Genomic DNA, 21,034 nt, shown 5'->3' on the forward strand with positions numbered 1-21,034 from the left:
CCCCCGCCCCCTCCCCCACGCCCCTCCCCCGGCCGCCCCCTTCCCCACCGCCATCTCTCCCTCGCCGCCACTCCACTCCCCCACCAACCCCTCCCCACCACCCCCTTCCCCATCCACCCCCCTCCCCCACCACCCCCTCCCCCGCCGTTTCCTCCGTATTTGTCAACAAGGTTGCAATAGAAGACGTTTCCTTTTTGGACTAAGTTTTGAAGCAAGATTACCAGTGTTATAAAAGAGAGAGAGAGAGAGAGAGAGAGAGAGAGAGAGAGAGAGAGAGAGAGAGAGACTTTCATGAATATTGTAGAATCTGCTCAGTGTACGACTTTATATAGGAAACATCCGGAAAAACAGCCCATTTCTCAAAATTTAGTGGAGCTAAAAACACAACTAGGAGAGTCATCAACAAAAGACTCAGTATTGTTCCGCCGAGCTTAGTAATATACACGATAGAATTCTTCATATACACAGACACGTGTCAAGGGAAATATGAAGAAATATGAACGCCATCAAAGTCCTCGGTGCAAATGCCAAAGGAAATGCAGTATCCACAACAGTATTTGGATTTTAAACCAGTAATATGTGAACCCTTGTTGTCTCTTGACAAATACGGGTGAGATTTATCATATTTTTGTCTATGATTTCTTGCACGGTTTTCCTTTTAAAGCTTGCGCGATAACGTACAACAATTTTCACTTGCAGCGATGTCTGCTGGATGGTTGAATCAGTTAAGGCAACTTTGACAATTATTTTGGCAAATAGAATTTTAAAATGTCGCAGAGAATTTTCACTTCAGAACTGACAAACTGAGGACAAGCGTGAATCATTGACTTTTTATAAATTTGTTGTTTTAATACAGAAGCGATTAACGTTTAAAACGACCACGATCTCTCTCTCTCTCTCTCTCTCTCTCTCTCTCTCTCTCTCTCTCTGTACCGTAGCATGGAGAGCGCATGAAATATGTACTTGACTAACACTGATAAATTAAGGGGAGAGGGAATTGTAAACGATGATGCACGGAAATCGAATTGAATGAAGAATTCTATTGACTGTAGTTTCAATGCAATTATTCACTGGCAAACGAAGAATATGGAATCGTTATGACAGATGTGAACTTCCGCGAATTTAATGAATTTGAAGAGCGCTGAAAAGTCAAGAGGAATGGGAATGGGAAATGAATACCGTTCAGAATAACAAAAGTAAATGGAAAAGAATGATGATATCATTTTATGCAATCGATGTAAAATATGCGAGAAGTTATATAAATGGAGACGATAAGAATGGAAGACAAAATATAACCATATCTACGCTTGAATCAAAAACTCCTAATAGATGATAATGCAATCTGTTGGACAGGCAATAACTATTAACACAGGAATTTGAATAACAGTATACAACTCCCGCAAGGGGTTAGTGCCCTCAGCGCACCTCATGTGGTGCACTGTAGGCGTTACTCAAGGCTCCTTGCAGCGACCCTTGGGCTCCCATAGTAGATTCACATCAACCGTGCATTTGATGTCTAGGCCAGTCCCTTACGACGCTCCTGATTGGCTGTTGATAAGCCAATCACAGGGGCGGAAACTCTGTCTCTCGAGAGAGTTCACATAGGAAGGATGTATGTTCCACCTCTCCTGAAAGACGTATCCCTCAGGAGAGGTGGAACATAGATCCTACCCATGTGATCTCTCGAGAGAGACTGAGAGTTTCTAGCCCTGTGATTGGCTTATCAACAGCCAATGAGGAGCGTCGTAAGGGACTGGCCTAGACATCAAATGCACGGTTGATGTAAATCTACTGTAGCTGCAACCCCTTTCATTCCTTTTACTGTAACTAAGTTCTACATAAAACAACGTTTTTTATCAACACGTAAATCTCTGTCGATTTCATCGTTTTCTACTGTAACATATATGAACATGTACCCATTTTACTTTCGAAAGATTCATATCAAGTCCAAAGAAAACAAGATTAGTTCTTGTATCCTATCCCTGGTTTCACTCCGCTCTTTCCCGATCAAACCTTCCATTTATAACCATATTTTATCAATCAGAACCCATTCACGCATTTTCAGGTATGATAGAGAAAGCTATACCCGTTAAGATTTTTATTCATCTCCTTTACAATATTCCATTTGTACAAAAGTAGTATTGTTATTTCTAGCCACGCCTTTCAGCCTGTTTTCTTTTCGGAATCATATAATTAGCATTTCTTTCTTAAAGAAAATTGTCTTGTTGAATAAAAATAGCAAAGACGTATGAAGTTCTCTCTCTCTCTCTCTCTCTCTCTCTCTCTCTCTCTCTCCTTCGTAATTCCCATTCTTTAAATAGATGTTTATCACACTAACTATATTACTCTCTCTCTCTCTCTCTCTCTCTCTCTCTCTCTTTAAATAGATGTTTATCACACTAACTATATTATTCTCTCTCTCTCTCTCTCTCTCTCTCTCTCTCTCTCTCTCTCTCTCTCTCTCTCTCTCTCCTCTGTAATTCCCAGTCTTTAAATAGATATTTATCACACTAACTATATTACTGTCTCTCTCTCTCTTTCTCTCTCTTTCTCTCTTCTGTAATTCCCATTCTTTAAATAGTAGATGTTTATCACACTAACTATATTAATCTCTCTCTCTCTCTCTCTCTCTCTCTCTCTCTCTCTCTCTCCTTCTTTTACTGGGAATGCATGATGTTCTGTCAGTAATTTTTTCTGTATCCTATTTATAGCATATCCGCGATCGCATAAACACAAGGTTGGCAATTTAAAAGAACCTTCTCAGCGACCTTATTACTTTACCCTCATTCAGCTTCTCAAACGAACACTCTTTCCTGTGAGAGTGAGTTCTGTTTGCGTGCATGTACCCAAGGTATCTGAACTGATATACCTCGCCAATATAGAATTCGCCGATGTTATTCGACAATACAGACCAAATTAGCTTTCAATACGTTATCAGGCTCAACCGAATGGCGCCTTCAAATGCAATTTCCTGTGCCATTGATGTTAGTAAGGGTGGAAATGTGTTGTTCTATTGTTTACACATTCCTACTGCTTTCCTTGTGCGTTCCAGCACTTCACCTCCATTGTCGTCCTGGAATGTGTAGTACCTGAGCTGTTTTGCTTTCTTATGTGGGTAGATGCGTACAAGCAAACTCACATACACGCTCTCTCTCTCTCTCTCTCTCTCTCTCTCTCTCTCTCTCTCTCTCTCTCTCTCTCTCTCTCTCTATATATATATATATATATATATATTATATGTATAATATATATATATATATATATATATATATTAGTTACGTTTTGTTTCGCTGGAAAGATGGACGAAGAGGAAGATAATAGTGAAAGATCTGTTGTTGTTGTTGTTGATGATGTTGAGTTCATCAGCTGTACAGTCTGTGAGGCCTTAGAGAGCAGCCGAAGTTCCCAAATTAATTAACTTGTTGTATCGTGAGAAACACTTGAATATGACCTGCTTCGTTATCTATAATGGGGGGCTGGAGCAGAGCATTACATGTCGAGTTATAGATGAGATACATGGATCACGCCATGTATCCTGGATCATTATCTATATATATATATATAATATATATATATATATATATATATATATATATATATATATATAATATATATATAACTATATATGTATGTTTGTATGTATGTATGTATTCTTGATTTAGCGTACATAATGTTAGCCCGGTAGATATCATCCTCTGCCATTCGATATGTGCTGCTCTTCTCCAGGCCCCATTATCAGATAGCGAAGCTGATCCTATCCAGGAGCTTCTAACAATACAACGCGTTAATTAAGAGGACTTCTTTGGGAACTTCGACCATTTCTCAAAGGCCTCACGGACTCTAAAGTTGCCGGACTTAAAACACGAACAACAAATCCTTTTGTCTTTTCTTTCGCTCACGTTTTAAGCAACAAAACGAGGCGCTGCTGTATTTACGCTTCGATATTTGACGATGAAAATTTCGGATATTTAATACTCATGTGGAGTTTCCTTTCTCTGTTTCCCAACCGGAATATTGAGTTCTTTGAAAGAAAGTAGGTTAAGCCCTTATGGTTTTTTTTTATCGTTCTTCACGGATCTAATACTTCTTGTGCATTATACTGGTAACCATCAATTTGTTTTCTGAAAACTATCAAGTGCTGTATCTGTAATTTTCATGTTCTCTGAACCTGATTAAAACCAATCGCATCTTAATCTTTTATCTCTATACGTAAAGGTAAGATGGACATAAATTTCATATTCTTGACAGTCTGACCTTTAGTATGAGCCTAATATCGCTAGGAATTCCCAACGGGAATTGATGTAGGAATGATAATGGACGAAATATAATTGATTACCTGTCAGGCTCATCGCACTGGACTACAAAGAGTTTCTTTGAGTTTGAGTTAATTGATAAGAGATGTTTTTCATTCCAGTTCTTTCGGTATTCAGTGTACAATAAAGTTCTCTCTCTCTCTCTCTCTCTCTCTCTCTCTCGTCTCTCTGGTAGGCATTAGATCCTTCCATCTGATATATTGAGTGCCTCTCTCTCTCTCTCTCTCTTCTCTCTCTCTCTCTCACTTTTTTGATGTGTGTACTTGCGTAAATATATCAAAACTAGAGTTTCTCTTTGGATGGCAGATACAAGACACTCAACAAATCGTATAAACAAAAAGAAACACAAAAACGAAAATTTATAGATAATTCTAAATGATCTACAGTAACTGAAAATAACGTGAGAATAACTGAGAAAAGTAATCACCGTAGTTTTTATAAAAGCAGCCTCGCAACTTCTCTTCAATGAAACCCCGTTCAGTAAATGAAAAATGAAACGAATACCCAACCACTTTCTAAAGGCCAAACAAAGAGTTCGAAACCGGTATCCGAAACTACTCGTGGAGAGTCATCTCTAGATTTCTGAAAATAATTAGTTTTCTGAAAAGAGAAACTATCGTCCCGGCTTTGTCCGTCCGTCCGCACTTTTTCCGTCCGCCCTCAGATCTTAAAAACTACCGAGGCCACAGGGCTGCAAATTGGCATGTTGAGCATTCTACGTCCAATCATCAAACATATCCAATCGCAGCCCTCTAGCCGCGGTTGTTTTTATTTCATTTAAGGTTAAAGTTGGCTATGATCGTGCGTCTGGCAATGATATAGACCGGACCAACTACGGGCCGTGGTTGAAGTTTCATGCGCAGTGGCTCATACATCATTATACCGAGACCACCGAAAGATAGATCTATTTCCGGTGGCCTTGATTATATTACGATATATAGAAAACTTGATTGCGCCGAAGAAACGTTGGAGCATTTTTTACTTCTTCTTCTTCTTCTTCTTCTTCTTCTTCTTATTATTATTATTATTATTATTATTATTATTATTATTATTATTATTATTATTATTATTATTATTATTATTTAATAAGAAAGGGAGCCAGTCGAAGTCGTCGTAGATGTTAAGCCATAATATAAATAATGTGCAGAATTATAATCGTTCAGTCGCTTCAGGGTCGTCTTCTATTTCAGGGTAAGTGGCTTTAATGAGGTTCTGCTTGGAGAATAAATGAGAGAAGAGAGAGAGAGAGAGAGAGAGAGAGAGGAGAGAGAGAGAGAGAGAGAGAGAGTTGTTGGGGGGTACAAGAACACAGTTTTGGAATCAATTTTATTTTCATTTGCAGAAACGAATTAGAAGCTAACCATAACGCTCACATACAGAATGAGAGAGAGAGAGACAGAGAGAGAGAGAGAGAGAGAGAGAGAGAGAGAGAGAGAGAGAATATAATAGCTATGCAATTAACAAAAGGAGAAATGGAAACGGAGATTTTATGGGAGCATGTAAGTTATGTAGGTCAAAAGTCATATAAAATAGATATACGGAAAAGATCCGGAACCTGGAACTATGATCACCGGAAACAATTACGTTTTTAAATTTTTTTATTCATTTTATTTTATTTAATATTATTTTATGTTTTATTTATTTGTTTATTTTATTTTTTCCGTTATGAAGCGATCAGCGTCAGTCGACGTCCATCATACCCCAGCGATTAAAGTCTCCCATTTCGAGAAATTTATTCGCGAAAGTAATAGTGATTTACTACCCGTTTCATGTAACGAATATTACCCGAAAACCTATTGACTCTTTCCATTCTCGTAAATACATAGTATGTATTTTCCTTTAAAAGAATTCTACTGAAGCTTAGAGAAAGTAAGTTATATAGAAGAGATGTCAAGAAATGGAAATGAGATGAATTTCCAATTTTAAACGTAACGATGAAAATGAGTAAGTTGTGTCTTGTACAGCTGTGGATTGCTCACAAGCGCAATCACAAACACACACACTCACACACACACGAAAAGGGAATGACCGGCTTGAAAAAGAAGTACAAAATGACGTTTCATATTTCCTTAGAGGTGTGTAACCCCTAAAATGGAACTCGAAAGTATGAAAGTATGTAATATCATTATTTATTTCCCCGTGGGCTTCTTGGCTTTTCTAGAAGCTTCAGCATAAAATATAAGGCACCATTTGCATTTAAAAGTGTTTAACATTCATAGATTGCTTTCTGTTTTCCAGAAATGGCGATTATACTCTCATATTTTCATGCGTTCCTATATTTGCTTGTTAGCTGGTCCTCTGGCATAGTGGTTATTGTCGCGGTTGGCCACTCAGGCGTGGCGGATCCGCGTCTCCCCCTTGGCGATGTAAAATCACTGGTTCTACATTATGATCAGTTACTGCTGCAGAATGGGGTCTTCGGTGGGAAGTTGAAACCAACATTCTTTGGTAGTTGGAATTTCAAGTCGGTGTCCCCTGAGTGCTTGATCCATGCGAATAATGATAATAGTGTCTATGTTACCCAGCATTCTACTACTGTTACTTACGATACGTCTATTCTAGAAACACTTGGATGTTAATGGCCTCTTTGCATTTTCCATACGAACATGACGACGCTATGAAAATTCGGAATAAAGATAAAACACGACGTTAGACATTCTTTAAGAATGTCTGAAGGTAAAGAATGGCTTCCCGGATAAAAGAGGAATTTTTGGGCACTTCGAGTGAATGGACGTTTGAGGAAGATTGATATTCCTATTGGCGAGGGATCGCAAGAGACAGATTCCCGGAGAGGCGACTGAAAATCCAGTGGATACGCGAAGCTCATCACAGACATTATCTTCATGCTTCAGGATGTTTATTATATTTTTCTAAATAAAAAAGAAAACATTTTAAGGATAGACTCTGATGTGACGTGTTGCCTAATGCCTTCACTTAATCCAGGCTTGATAGAAAAAAAGGAATTAATAAAGAGTGTGACTGAGCACGAGGAAAGCGATAAACTTAGCATGGAAATGATGGAAGGAAAAACAGAAGCAAGGGAAGAATCCCAGAGCAAATTGGCAGCAGCATGGCCGAGGCTCCAGGCTCTAATATCAAAATGAACTAGATGACAGGAAAATGAGGCTAATCTTCATATATTTCAGCGTAGGCCAAATCCTGACCAATAAATAGCAGCTGCAACCAAAGAGTATCCATAACTAACACCTGTTGAAGCGCCTCAGTGGCGTGATCGGAATGTTCTTGGCCTGCCACCTCGTTGGCCGCGAGTTCGATTCTCGGGCATTCCACTTAGGGGTGAGAGATGTGTATTTCGAGTGATAGAAGTTCACTCTCGACGTGATTCGGAAGACACGTAAAGCCGTTGGTCCCGTTGCTGAATAACCACTGGTTCCATGCAACACAAAAACACCATACAAACAAACGCCTGTTCAATGCAATGAATTTTCAGCCCACGGTTATATATTCAAAGAAATGAATATAGTGGTTCGAAATCGGTTGCCAGGCATTCAATAAATAGAGAACTTACTTGAATTATTCAGCAACTACTGTTGCAAGGTTGCATTTGCATGAAAGGGTGGGCAAAAGGTCCACGAGGAACTAAAATACCAACGTCTTTACAATGCGCTCCGCTTACCATCCTGGCTAATACCAAAGAGGCTACGTCATGACAGAATTTCAATTTTTACCATCAACCTCATTTTAATCTTGAACGCAACATAATGCAACATCATTCCACCAGTTAACCCGTTTTTAAAGTCGGTTAAGATTTGTACTCTTGTCTTCAAGGGCCTTTAAAGGTCGGACTGACAAATGACAATATATCATAACGCTTTTTGGGGTCGTGTGCAGAGTAGGGAGACAGGAATATTCAGTGTTATGTACTTTCGTGGATGGTGGGGGGCGGTATGTGTGTGTTTCCAGTGGGAATGGCCCCCCTTCTGCCAGGTTAGGAAGGTAAGGTCTGGTTAGGTATGGACAAGGTACTTTAGGAAAGGTAATGATTTCCCATTGCCTCCCTACTCTTCATCCTTCAGTAATTTTAATATAGTGTCCACATCTGGCTAATGACCTCATCTCGATTGGCTGTACAAAGTTCAGTGATCCAGATAATGCTAAACTGAGGCATTGTGGAAGGTCGGTACTGATCTAGAAATCGCTGGAATCAACACTTCCAGTATTTGACGGTGTTACTATCGTTTATACGATGTCTCGACAAAAAATATTTTGTGAATCACTGCAAGAACTGAACATCGAATTTAGATGTTCTGAATGAGGAAATGTGCAATTAAAAGTAAGCAACCAAAATTTGTGATAGTATTGACGGCGTTATGGCGGAGTCGTTGATGTCCCTAAGAAACATAGATATATTTCCTTCCTTTCCCTATTGACTTGTAATTCTGGAAAGAAATAAAAATAAACAAAGAGTCGGCGTTTATACTTGTAGCCCAAAATTAGACTCTGTTACGTTTGATATTGTCATTTTTCTCGTTCTGAAACAAATATATAATTATATACATATATATATATATATATATATATTATATATATATATATATATATATATATATATATATGTATATATATTATATATATATATATATATATATATATATATATATATATACATATATATATATGTATGCATAATATATTATATATTATATAATACATAAAATATATATATATATATCAATCAAGGTATAAGCCACGAAGGAAAAATAAACAGCGGAAGTTTCTAGTCAAAGATCTTTCGACTTGACGTCCTTTATTCAGCAGACAAATGTTTGTCTGCTAAGTAAAGGACGTCGAGTTGAAAGATCTTTGAGATACTCCGTTGTTTATTTTTCCTTCGCGGCTTATACCTTTATTTATGGATTTATCACGTTCCAAACTTTCGTGATTCAGTTATACACACACACACACACACACACACACACACACACACATATATATATATATATATATATATATATATATATATATATATATATATATATATATATATCCTGTCCTTGTGCACTGGATGCACATTTAGAAAGGGAAGGCAAGACAGACAAGAGGTCGCGTGCTATTTTGGAAGGATCGGCAGGATTCAGGTGTGAAATCCCGTTCCAGCACAGAGCACACAGTGAATACAGTCCTCAGGGATCCCTTCCCCTGTCGATGGATGTTGACGGAACAATCTGCGGACAGAAGACAGAAGACAAAAGCGGTACGCCCGGGAGCGGCTTTTGAAAGGCGTGTATGCCACGCAGAAATATGCTACATTTCTGGTCTTTTCCCCGTGAATTTTATGCGGCACCTTTCATGACAAATTTTGGCCATGATCTTAGTATTTTTATCACTTGATAGTTCAAGAAGAACACGTGATTTCATTATGTACTTTTGCAATTTATTTATAGTAAATTATAGTACACGATATTCTAAAACATAACACGGGCACATAAGTATATACATACATACATACATACATACACATACATACACACACATATATATATGTGTATGTATGTATGTACGAATACTTATCACATCACCGTGATTCATATACATCATTCGAGCTACAAATGTCCTTTAATATCTAATTGGCTCTACCTCGGAATTGATATATTTTCATATATGTGTGTGTGTGTGTGCGTGTGTGTATACATATATGTGTGTGTCTGTGTGTGTTGGCGCGCGCGTGAGATCGTCATGGTGTCATGGTCACGCGATGCAGTAGGCTTCTATGAAATTCGGCCAGGCATGTCTCTCCTGCCCTTTAATTTCCACAAACATCTTCCCACCTCCGGTAACTTGTCTCACAGTTCACATTAAGGCAAGGTTGGTTTTTACACTTTTTCTGGTGTCCTAAGCTGCACACCAGTACAATCACGTGCAATTAATTATTCTCGTAGACGTGGTGTGAAGGACATGTCCAAGTCATCTCCATTCCCCCCTCATCATAATTATATCTTCATATGAGACTTCTGTTGTTTCCCTTATCCTGGCATTGACTCCTAATACTATTCTTAAAAAATCTTCATTTTAAAATCAGGAAATATTTCAGATATAGCTTCATTGTTATATAATGATTTAAATATGTATGGCAACCTTTTCCTGTTTCTAAAACTTATTTATCCTGCGCATTATTTATGCGGCCGTTATTATTCTCACTAAGTCCCAGTTCTAGTGAGCCTGAAATGGTTGGTTCTTAAATATCTGAAATAGTGAAACATCAATCATCCTTTCTCCGTCTAATGTTATTTCAGTTGTTGGCACATACTCTGTCTGTCTAATTGTTTCTGTTTTTTTTCAGATTTATTTACATGATTTATTGGTTCAAGTAGGCTTTGTAGATGGTTGGTGTTTTACTGAATAAAACACCCTGTCATTATTTACGGTTACTTTTATCTCTAACCCCTCATTTATTCTGTGAGAAGGGTAAATGGTAAAGGTGACATAGCAAATTCTAGCAGTGCCCCACAATTTAATACTAATTCACTTGACAGTACTCCACCAACATTAACAGTGCTCTGTGTTGTTCATAATACAGTTTCAGTTAATCTACGTGCCACTAACAGGGAGTCTGTTCCATAAACATAAATTTGGAAGTGGGGTGGGTGGGTGGTTACAGTTTTGCAGCCTCCTTTCGGCTCCTAGATGCACCCTCTTTTTATTCTATTGCCTTAAATCCGTTCCTGCTTCCTCACTTGTGACTTGCTATCCTACCTCTCTAACTATTACTTCTTACTTTTAGAACCTATTCCTCATCTCATTATTTTTCTGGACCTCTTTATCTTGTTGTCCAACCACTCTGGCTCCCTCGTTTCACTACGTTAAGAGCTAAATGGCTGAAAGTGCTCCAGAGCTTGGCTTTACTACCTACATGTCTTCACTGGTTCGTTAGCACAGTGAAAAAGTAAAGAAGATTAAACTCCTCTGTCAATGGGCAGTGTGTTATTGAGAGACCCCATCAGAATGTGTACGCTTTTACTGATAACCCATAAGAATGTGTATGCCTTTACTGATAACCCATCAGAATGTATGTGCCTTTACTGATAACCCATCAAAATGTATGTGCCTTTACTGATAACCCATCAGAATGTGTATGACTTTACTGATAACCCGTCAGTATATGCATGCTTTTACTGATAACCGTCAATATGTGTACGCTTTTACTAATAACCCATAAGAATGTGCATGCTTTTATTGATAAATAAAGGCAACCTCTTACTGCGTAGAGTAATTATATATTTTTTTTGAACAATTGAATTCTGGCACGAAAGGGGAAGAAATAAGTAATTGTCATTTTTCGATGCAATATTGTTCTCTCCAGAGGAACGAAAAATTGAAACTGAATAGAACGTATAGCTTCGAAGGGGATTATCTGGATGCCTTCATTTAATCCTTTCCAACAATGTCTGTACTGTGAATAACCCTCTGGGATTTGTTTCCTTCTAACTGGATTTGAAAGGACAATATTGAAACGGTAGGAAAGAGCAAGCAAACTGTGGGATAGAGCGACGAAAAGAAAGCATTTTTTTTATGGCGACTTCTCTTCTGAAGCCATTGTTTGCTTGGCTAAGGCAATTGTGAAATGTCTGACAGTTGATTACATTTGAGCTTACCTCAGAATGTACTCGCGGAATAGCAATCATTTTCTTGAGAAGGATTTCTGCTGCTTTAATCACAACGTTGTCCTCATCTTTTCAAGTGAAGTAATAATAACGGGGAATGAGACCAAAGAAAGAACTGACTACTGTTTTGAAGCAAATATGAAAAGGAAATTAAGTTTAAGATGGTAAAAATCAATATTTTATGAGATAGTATTGGTGCCAAATATTCACAAAATAAAGTTGTGCCAATTGTATATTCAGGCAATAAAGCAAATATAAAAGGATTTATTTACTAAAGCTATAGTGTGATTAATGCTTCACCACTAAATAACGATTGAATATGTACATACATACACACACACACACACACACACACACACACACACACACACACATATATATATATATATATATATATATATATATATATATATATATATATATATATATATATATATGTGTGTGTGTGTGTGTGTGTGTGTGTGTGTGTGTGTGTGTTGAATATAATGGTGAAGAAGGAAATTAACATTTGTTCAAAAGGATAATAATCTCAGTGGATTATACTAAAAAAAAGAAAAATGAACAACAGTACCCTTTGTACCTAACACGATCACATGAATTCAGTTAAATTCTTTAGTAACTGGAACTACAAAGTAGAATAAGTGTTCCGAGATTGGGTGAACACTCATTCCTTTCTGGGAATTGTTAATCAAAGAAAATTAATACTATTTTACTTCATGTATTTCATTATCCCCCCCCCCCCCTCTCTCTCTCTCTCTCTCTCTCTCTCTCTCTCTCTCTCTCTCTCTCTCTCTCTCTTTCTTTGTGTGTGCCTGTCTGCCACTATCTCTATTCTGAAAATTTCCTAATCAGTGACTAGCTGGCTTATGGATTTCATGATATAGAAAGCAAATACTATCTAAAGTTAAAAGCGACCATTGGCCATTTCGTTAATGTTGGTAATTAAGGCACTTGTCAGAGTAAACCAAAGATATTTAAAAGGGCACTTAGCTAGATTTAGTAAGCACCCAGATAGAGGCTAGTTGTGACGTAAACTATGACATCAGACGTCATAGCAGGGTTCCCAGTAGTATGATAATGATCGTTAAACACAGATATTTGACCCTTTTGTACAATGAGTATTAAAGGGAAGGCTTAGGTAAATCATTGTTCAGAATGACAATAATTATACGGTATCCATTGAAAATACCATAACATGGGCAATGAATAAGGATTTGGTATATATACGATACATATGGCACTATTATAGTGAAGGAATTTGGCAAATATGCATATGGTAATATTAGTGTTTTCATTGTACAATTTTACCTTGACTATGGGAAAACAACAATTATGACGCAATTCCTATTTATTCTTATTTACCCTTTCACTGTCAGTTACACAAAACCTTTGGAATTGGTGAAATACAATCAAATTGAAATGAAAATACGATAATTTAGAGGTTTATGGTAAGATATTTCTGCCCGATGTACCTGGTAACTTGCATAATAGTAAACATCGCCGGCGACAAGGCGGGGTCGGGTTATACACGATTGTTGCTTCACTGTAGCAAGCCTAGCAAATTGTCCTCGTGGCTGCGAGATTACGTTTGTGTTGCGCGTTTTTTGCAATATTCACCAAAGAAAAGAGTCGTATGCTTCATATACTTAGTATCAACAAGCAAGTGGTTAATACACAAGCACCAAACGATGCCACCAAGAGGACAAAGGTGACCTTTGTAGGAGTAATACTTGAATGGCAAGTATGAAAAATTTATATACAAATATTTTGTTTATATCGAAGCCTTTCTAACTTTTCAGACCAAGAATAAACAATGGCCGAATTTTCTTGACTGATAGACTATCTCACTGACTAGCTGCAACCACCATTTTTAACAACTGGCCTATTCTACTGACCTTCTATATATATATATATTATATATTATATATATATATATATATATATATATATATATATATATATGAATATATATTATATATATATATATATATATATATATATATATTGTATATATTATTATATATATATATATATATATATTATATATATATATATATATATATATACATATACATATACATACACACACACACACACACACACACACACACACACATATATATATATATAGATATATATATATCTATGCATATATATATATATATATATATATATATATATATAATATATATATATATAATACTATATATATATATTAATATATATATATATATTTTATTTTTATTTATTTACGCATTATGTGTATGTGCATATAAGTATGAACCATATGTGTCACTATATATTGTAGGTAAACGGGATTTTTATTTATGCATATTATATCATCCTCTTCTCTGATGTCGAAGTATGACTAATAATAATAATGATGATTATAAATATTTATAACAAGAATAAAGATAATAACTGTAATGAATATTAATGTGGTTATTATCATTATGATTAATAATATCATCAGTACTTTGCACGTATTATTATTCATTGGCTAATTAATGGTCTTTATCCACACAGGCCCTTCGACCGTGTGGCAAATTTCGCTGGTATCTGAACGATACTTTGTCTCCTTGAAACGCCAGGGTAACCAGGTTTTCACAGAGAGGTGCGTAAGGAACTAGGCCCGCCCGCCCCGGGGACCCGCGGCGTGCCCCAGTGCCCGCCCGCCCCGGGGACCATCGGCGGGCCGACTGGCCCGCCCAAGCCCAGGGGAACCTCGCGGGCCCCAGTGGCCCGCCCGCCCCGCGCCCGTGGGAACCTCGCGGCCCAGTGGCCCGCCCGCCCCGGGGACCTCGGCGGCCCAGTGGCCCCTCCCGCCCCGGGACCTCGGCGGGCCAGACTGGCCCGCCCCCGCCCCGGGGAACCTCGGCGGGCCCAGTGGCCCTGCCCGCCCCGTGGCCCTCGGCGGGCGACTGGCCACGCCCGCCCCGGTGAAACCTCGGCGGGCCGACTGGCCCGCCCGCCCCTGGACCTCGGAGGCCGACTGGCCCGCCCGCCCCGTGACCTCGGTGGGCCCCAGGGGCCCGCCCGCCCCGGGGACCTCGGCGCCCCAGTGGCCCGCCCTGCCCCCGGGGACCTCGGCAGGGCCCGACTGGCCCGCCCTCCCAGGGGCACCTCGCGTGCCACTGCCCCGCCCCCGCCCCGGTGACCTTCGGCAGGCCTACTGGCCCGCCCGCCCCGGGGACCGCGGGCGGGCCGACTGGCCCGCCCGCCCCGGGGACCTCGGCGGGCCATTGCCCCCCCGCCCCGGGGACCTCTCGGCGGGCCCGACTTGGCCCGCCCGCCCCGGGGACATCGGCGGGCCCATTGCCCGCCCGCCCCCGGGGACCTCGGCGGGCCGACTGGCCCGCCCCCCCAGGGGACCTCGACGGGCCGACTGTCCCGCCCGCCCCGGGGCCCTCACGGGCCCAGTGGCCGCACTCCCCCGTGGACCTCGCGGGCCGACTGCCCGCCCGCCCCGGGGACCCTCGGCGGGTCCGACTGCCCCGCCCGCACCCCGGGACATCGGCGGGACGACTGGCCCCGCCCGCCCCGGGGACCTTCGTGCGGCCGACTGGCCCAGCCCGCCCCCCGTGACCTCGGCGGGCCGACTGGCCCGCCCGCCCCCGGGGACCTCGGCGGGCCGCTGCCCGCCGGCCCCCGGGGACCTCGGCGGCCCGACCTGGCCCCCCGCCCCGGGGACCTCGGCGACCCATGGCCCGCGCCGCCCCCGGGACCTCGCGGGCCAGTGGCCCGCCCGCCCCGAAGGACCCTCGGCGGGCCAACTGGCCCGCCCGCACCGGGGACCTCGGCGGGCCGACTGCCCGCCCCGCGCCGGGTACATCGGCGGCCCGTGGCCCGCCCGCCCCGGGGGAACCTCGCGGGCCCGACTGTCCCGCCCGCCCCGGTGAACCTCGGCGGCCCATTGGCCCGCCCGCCCCGGTGACCTCGGCGGGCGACTGGCCCGCCCCGCCCCGGACCTCGCGGGCCAAGTGGCCCCCCCCCCCCCCCGCTCCGCCCCGGGGACCTTGGCGGGCCCGTGGCCCCTCCCGCCCTGGGTCCTCGGCGTGCCGACCAGGCCCGCCCGCCCCGGGGAACCTCTGCGGGCCCTTGGCCCGCCCGCCCCGGGGACCTCGGCGGGCCGCTGGCACCGCCCCCGCCCCGGAACCATCGGCGGGCCCGACTTGGCCCCGCCCGCCCCGGGGACCTCGGCGGGCCCCGTGGCCCCGCCCGCCCCGGGGACCCTCGGCGGCCGACTGGCCCGCCCGCACCCGGGACCTCGCGGGCCCATTGGCCCGCCCGCCCTGGGGGACCCGGCGGCGACTGGCCCCCCGCCGCCGGGGACCTCGTCGGGCCCCCAGTGGCCCGCCCGCCCCGGGGACCCTTGGCGGGACCCAGTGGCCGCCCGCCCCGGGGGACCCCCCCTCGGCGGCCCCTAACTGGCCCGCCCGCCCCGGGGACCTCGGCGGGCTACTGGCCCGCCCGCCCGTTACCTCGGCGACACCATTTGCCCCGCCCCGCCCCGGGTACCCTCATCGTGCCCACTGCCTGCCCGCCCCGTGGGACCACGGCGGGCCGACTGCCCGCCCGCCCCGGTGACCTCGCGGGCCGACTGGCCGCCCGCCCCGGGCCTCTCCGGCGGGCCCAGTGGCCCGCCCGCCCCGGGTACCTCTGGCGGGCCGACCCTGGCCCAGCCCTCCCCTTGACCTCGGCGGGCCGCCAGGTTTCCCCCGCTCCCGGGGACCTCTGCGGGCCGACTGGCCCCGCCCCACCGGTGACCTCGGCGGGCCCCAGTGTCCCGCCCGCCCCGGGGAACTTGGCGGGCCCATTGGCCCGGCCACTCCGCTGGGGACCCGCGGGGCCGACCGGCCCCGCCCGCCCCGGGGACCCGGCGGGCCCAGTGGCCCACCCGCCCCGGTACCTCGCGGCCCGACCTGTCCCGCCCGCGTGACCCTGGGACCCTCGGCGTGCCGACTGGCCCCGCCCGCCCCGTGGACCTCCGCGGGCCGCTGTCCCCCCGCGCCCGGGGACTCGGCGGGCCCAGTGGCCCGCCGCTCCCCGTGGACCTCGGCGGGCCCGTGGCCCGCCCGCCCTGAGGGACCGTCGCGGCCGACTGGCCCGCCCGCAAGATCAACTCCGGGACCTCGCGGGCCACTGCCGCCGCACCGCCCCGGGGACCCGGCGGGCCCAGTGGCCCGCCCGCACCCGGGGACCTCGGTGGGGCGACTGGCCCCGCCCGCCCCGGGGACTCGGCGGGCCACGTGGCCCCCCGCCCCCGGTGACCCGCGCAGGCCGCCTGGCCCCGCCCGCCCCGGGGACCTCGCGGGCCCGTGGCCCCGCCGCCCCGGGGAACCCTCGGCGGGCCCCACTGGCCCGCCTCACCCGGGGAACCGCGCGGCCCGCGTGGGAGGGGGGGAGTGGGCCCGCCCCGCCCGTGGAACCTCTGCGGGGCCCCACTGGCCCGCGCCCTCCCCGGGGCACGCTCGCGGGCCGACTGTGCCGCCCGCCCCAGGACCTCAGCGGCCGACTGGCCCGCCCCGCCCCGGGGACCTCGGCGGGCCCAGTGGCCCGCCCGCCTCCGGGGACCTCAGCGGGCCGACTGCCCCCCGCCCCGGGGACCTCGGCGGGCCCACTGGCCCGCCCGCTCCCCGGGGACTCAGTGCGTCCAAAAAGTGGCCGCCCACCCGCCCCGGGGACCCTCGGCGGGCCGACTGGCTCGCCCGCCCCGGGGACCTCGGGCGGGCCCATGGCCCGCCCTGCAACCCGGGGACCCTCGGCGGCCGACTGGCCGCGCCCGCCCCGGGACCTCCGGCGGGCCGACTGGCCCCCCGCCGGGCAAACTCGGCGGGCCGACTGGCCCCGCCCCGCCCCGTGGACCTCGGCGGGCCCAGGTCCCGCCCCCGCGCCTCCCCCGGGGACCTCTGCGGGCCCAGTGGCCCGCCCGCCCGGGGACCCCTCGCGGTCCGATGGCCCGCCCTCCCCTTGGACCTCGGGCAGGCCCAGTGGCCCCCCCGCCCGGGGAACTCGGCGGGGCGACTGGCCCGCCCGCCCCGGTCGACCTCGGCGGGCCACAGTGGCCCTCACGCCCCTGGGACCTCGGCGGGCCGACTGGCCCGCCCGCCCGAGGGACCCTCTGCAGGCCGACTTGGCCCCCTGCCCCGGGGACCTTGTCGGGGCCCAGTGGCCCGCACCGCCCCCTGGGAATCGGCGGGCCGACCCGGCCCGCCCCCCCTGGGGACCTCGGCGGGGCCCAGTGGCCCGCCCAGCCCCGGGGACCTCGGGCCGTGCCGACTGGTCCCCCCGCCCCCCCGGGGACCTCGCGGGCCCGACTGGCCCGCCGCCCCCGGGGACCTCGTCGTGCCGACTGGCCCGCCCCGCCCCTGGGACCATCGTCGGCCCAGCGCCCGCCCGCCCCGGGGACCTCGGACGGGCCCAGTGGCCAGCCCGCCCCGGGACCTCGCGGGCCAACTGGCCCTCCGACCCGGGGACCTCGGCGTGCCGCGGCCCCGCCCGCCCCGGGGACCTCGCGGGCTCCAATGGCCCCGCCGCACCCGGGACCTCGGTGGGCCGCTGGCCCGCCCGCCCCGGGACATCGCGGGCCAGTGGCCCGCCCGCCCCGGGACCTCGGCAGGCCGACTGGCCTCTCCCCGCCCCGGGGACCTCGGCGGGCCCAGTGGCCCGCACGCCCCGGGACCTCGGCGGGCCCACGGGCCCGCCCTGCCCCGGGACCTCGACGGGCCCAGTGGCCCGCCCGCCCCGGGACCTCGGCGGCCCACTGGGCCCCCCGCCCCGGGGACCTCGGCGGGCCTACTGGCCCGCCCGCCCCAGGACCATCACCGGCCGACTGGCCCCGCCCAGCCCCCGGGGACCTCGGCTGACCCAATGGCTTTCCCGCCCCGGGCCTCGCTGGGGCCCTGGCCCGCCCGCCCCCGGGGACCTCGGCGGGCCCACTGGCCCGCCCCCCCGCGGACCTCGGCGGGCCCAGTGCCCGCCGCCCCGGGGACCTCCTGGCGGGCCGACTGGCTCCGCCGCCCCGGGGACCTCGGCGGGCCCAGTGGCCCCGCCCTGCCCCGGGGACCCTCGGCGGGCCGACTGTCCCGCCCGGACCCCGGGGACCCTCGGCGGGCCGACGGGCCCCGCCCGCCCCGGGACCTGGCGGGCCGACTGGCCCGCCCGCCCCGTGACCTCGGCGGGCCCAGTGGCCCGCCCGCCCCGGGACCGCGGCGGGCCCAGTGGCCCGCCCGCCCCTGGACCTGCGTGCCGACTGGCCCGCCCTCCCCAGGGACCTCAGCGGGCCGACTGCCCCTCCCGCCCCTGGGACCTCGGCGGGCCCAGTGGCCCGCCCCGCCCCGGGGACCTCGGCGGGGCCTTTTTGGCCCGCCCTCGACCGGGAAAACCTTAGGCGGGCCCAGGTGGCCCGCATCGCCCCGGGGAACCTCGGCGGCCCGACTGGCCCGCCCTGCCCCGGAAGACTCGGCAGGCCGCTGGCCGCCCGCCCCGGGGACCGTGGCGGGCCCGTTGGCCCCCCGCCCCGGGACCTCGGCGGGCCCAGTGGCCCGCCCGCCCCGGGACCTCGGCGGACCGACTGGCCCCGCCCCAGCCCCCTGGGACAACTCTGCGGGCCGACTGGCGCCGCCCGCCCCGGGGACCTCGGCGGGCCGAACTGCCCGCCCGCCACCGGGGACCTTGGCGGGCCGACTGGCCTGCCCGCCCGCGGGGACCTCGGCGAACCCAGTTGTCCGCCCTGCCCCGGGGACCTACGGCGGGCCCCAGTGTCCCCGCCCGCCCCGGGGACCGTCGGCGGGCCCCGACTGGCCCGCCCACCCCGCGGGACCCTCGGCGGGCCCAGTGCCCCGCCCGCCCCGGGGACCTCGGCGGCCCAGTGGCCGCCCACCCCGGGGAACCTCGGCGGGCCGACTGCCCCCCGCCCACCCGGGGACCTCAGGCGGGCCCAGTGGCCCGCCCGCCCCGGGAACTTGGCGGCCCAGTGGCCCGCCCGGCCCCGGGGACCCTCGGCGGGTCCGACTGGCCCGCCCGTGCAAGCCGCGGGGACCTCGGCGGGCCGACTGGCCCCCGCACCCTGGGACCTCGGCGGGCCGACTGGCCCGCACGTCCCCCGGGACCCTCCGGCGGGCCGACTGGCCCGCCCCGCACCCGGGGACCCGCGTGCCTCCTGGCCCCGCCCGCCCCGGGGACCTCGGCGTGCCTCTGGCCCCCGCCCGCCCAGGGGACATCGGCGTGCCTCCTGGCCCGCCCGCCCCGTGGACATCGGCGTGCCTCCTGGCCGCCCGCCCCGGGAACTCCCGGCGTTGCACTCCTGGCCCCCGCCCCCGGGACCTCGGCGTGCCTCCTGGCCCGACCGCCCCGGTGACCTCCGGCGTTGCCTCTGTCCGCCCCTCCACCGGGGACCTCGCGTGCCTCCTGGCCCGCCCGCCCCGGGGAACTCGTGCGGTTCCTCCTGGCCCGCGACCCGGGGAACTCGGGGCGTGGCCTCCTTGCCCGCCCGCCCCGGGGAACTCGCCGTGCCTCCTGGCCTCGCCCGCCTCCGGGGAACTCGGCGGGCCTCCTGGGCCCGCCCGCCCCGGACCTCGGCGGGCCTCCCTGGCCCTCCTGCCACCGTGACCTCTGACGAGCCTCCTGGCCCCGCCCGCCCCGGGACCTCCGGCGAGGCCCCTCCTTGGCCCGCCCCCTCCCCCGGGGATCTCGGCGGGCCCCCTTCTGTCTCGCCCGCCCGTGGGCGGTTTTCGCGGCCTTTGCCCCGCCGTCCCTGCAGACCACTCACCTTTTGCTTCGTCTTAGAACCATAATAATGCCCCTGAAATCCTTGCAAATCTCCTCACGCTTCTCTCAATCCTTTTTCTTCCTTTCTTTTGGCACTCCACGAATCTCACTGAATCCTTTTGCTCCTTCTCCTGGGATCCACCAGTCTTCCCTCACTTCTCTGCTCATTTTTCTGCCACTCCAGAATCTACTCTTTCTCAACCTTTCTACAATCCCTCCATCTTCCTTTTTCCTTCAGGAATCAATAAAAACTCTTACAAAAACATTTTTCACTCATTTATTTTCCTCCAGCCTTTCTTTTCCTTAACATTCTAACACAACTTAATTATA

The 21,034-nt window shown here is 50.5% G+C and overlaps 1 protein-coding gene across 1 annotated transcript in view; it reads left to right on the forward strand.

Annotated features, from left to right (window-relative positions):
* Positions 1 to 20,545, forward strand: part of LOC135226145 (collagen alpha-1(I) chain-like) — a 189,601-nt gene extending 169,056 nt beyond the window's left edge. Inside the window, exons 6-8 of the mRNA XM_064265585.1 lie at positions 14,566 to 15,807; positions 16,002 to 16,518; positions 16,647 to 20,545. Of these exons, the coding sequence (XP_064121655.1) occupies positions 14,566 to 15,807; positions 16,002 to 16,518; positions 16,647 to 20,545 (5,658 nt within the window). The remainder of the gene's footprint in view (positions 1 to 14,565; positions 15,808 to 16,001; positions 16,519 to 16,646) is intronic.
* Positions 20,546 to 21,034: the final 489 nt, after the last annotated feature.

Source organism: Macrobrachium nipponense, chromosome 14 (genome assembly GCF_015104395.2).
Source record: "Macrobrachium nipponense isolate FS-2020 chromosome 14, ASM1510439v2, whole genome shotgun sequence".
Taxonomy (NCBI): domain Eukaryota; kingdom Metazoa; phylum Arthropoda; class Malacostraca; order Decapoda; family Palaemonidae; genus Macrobrachium; species Macrobrachium nipponense.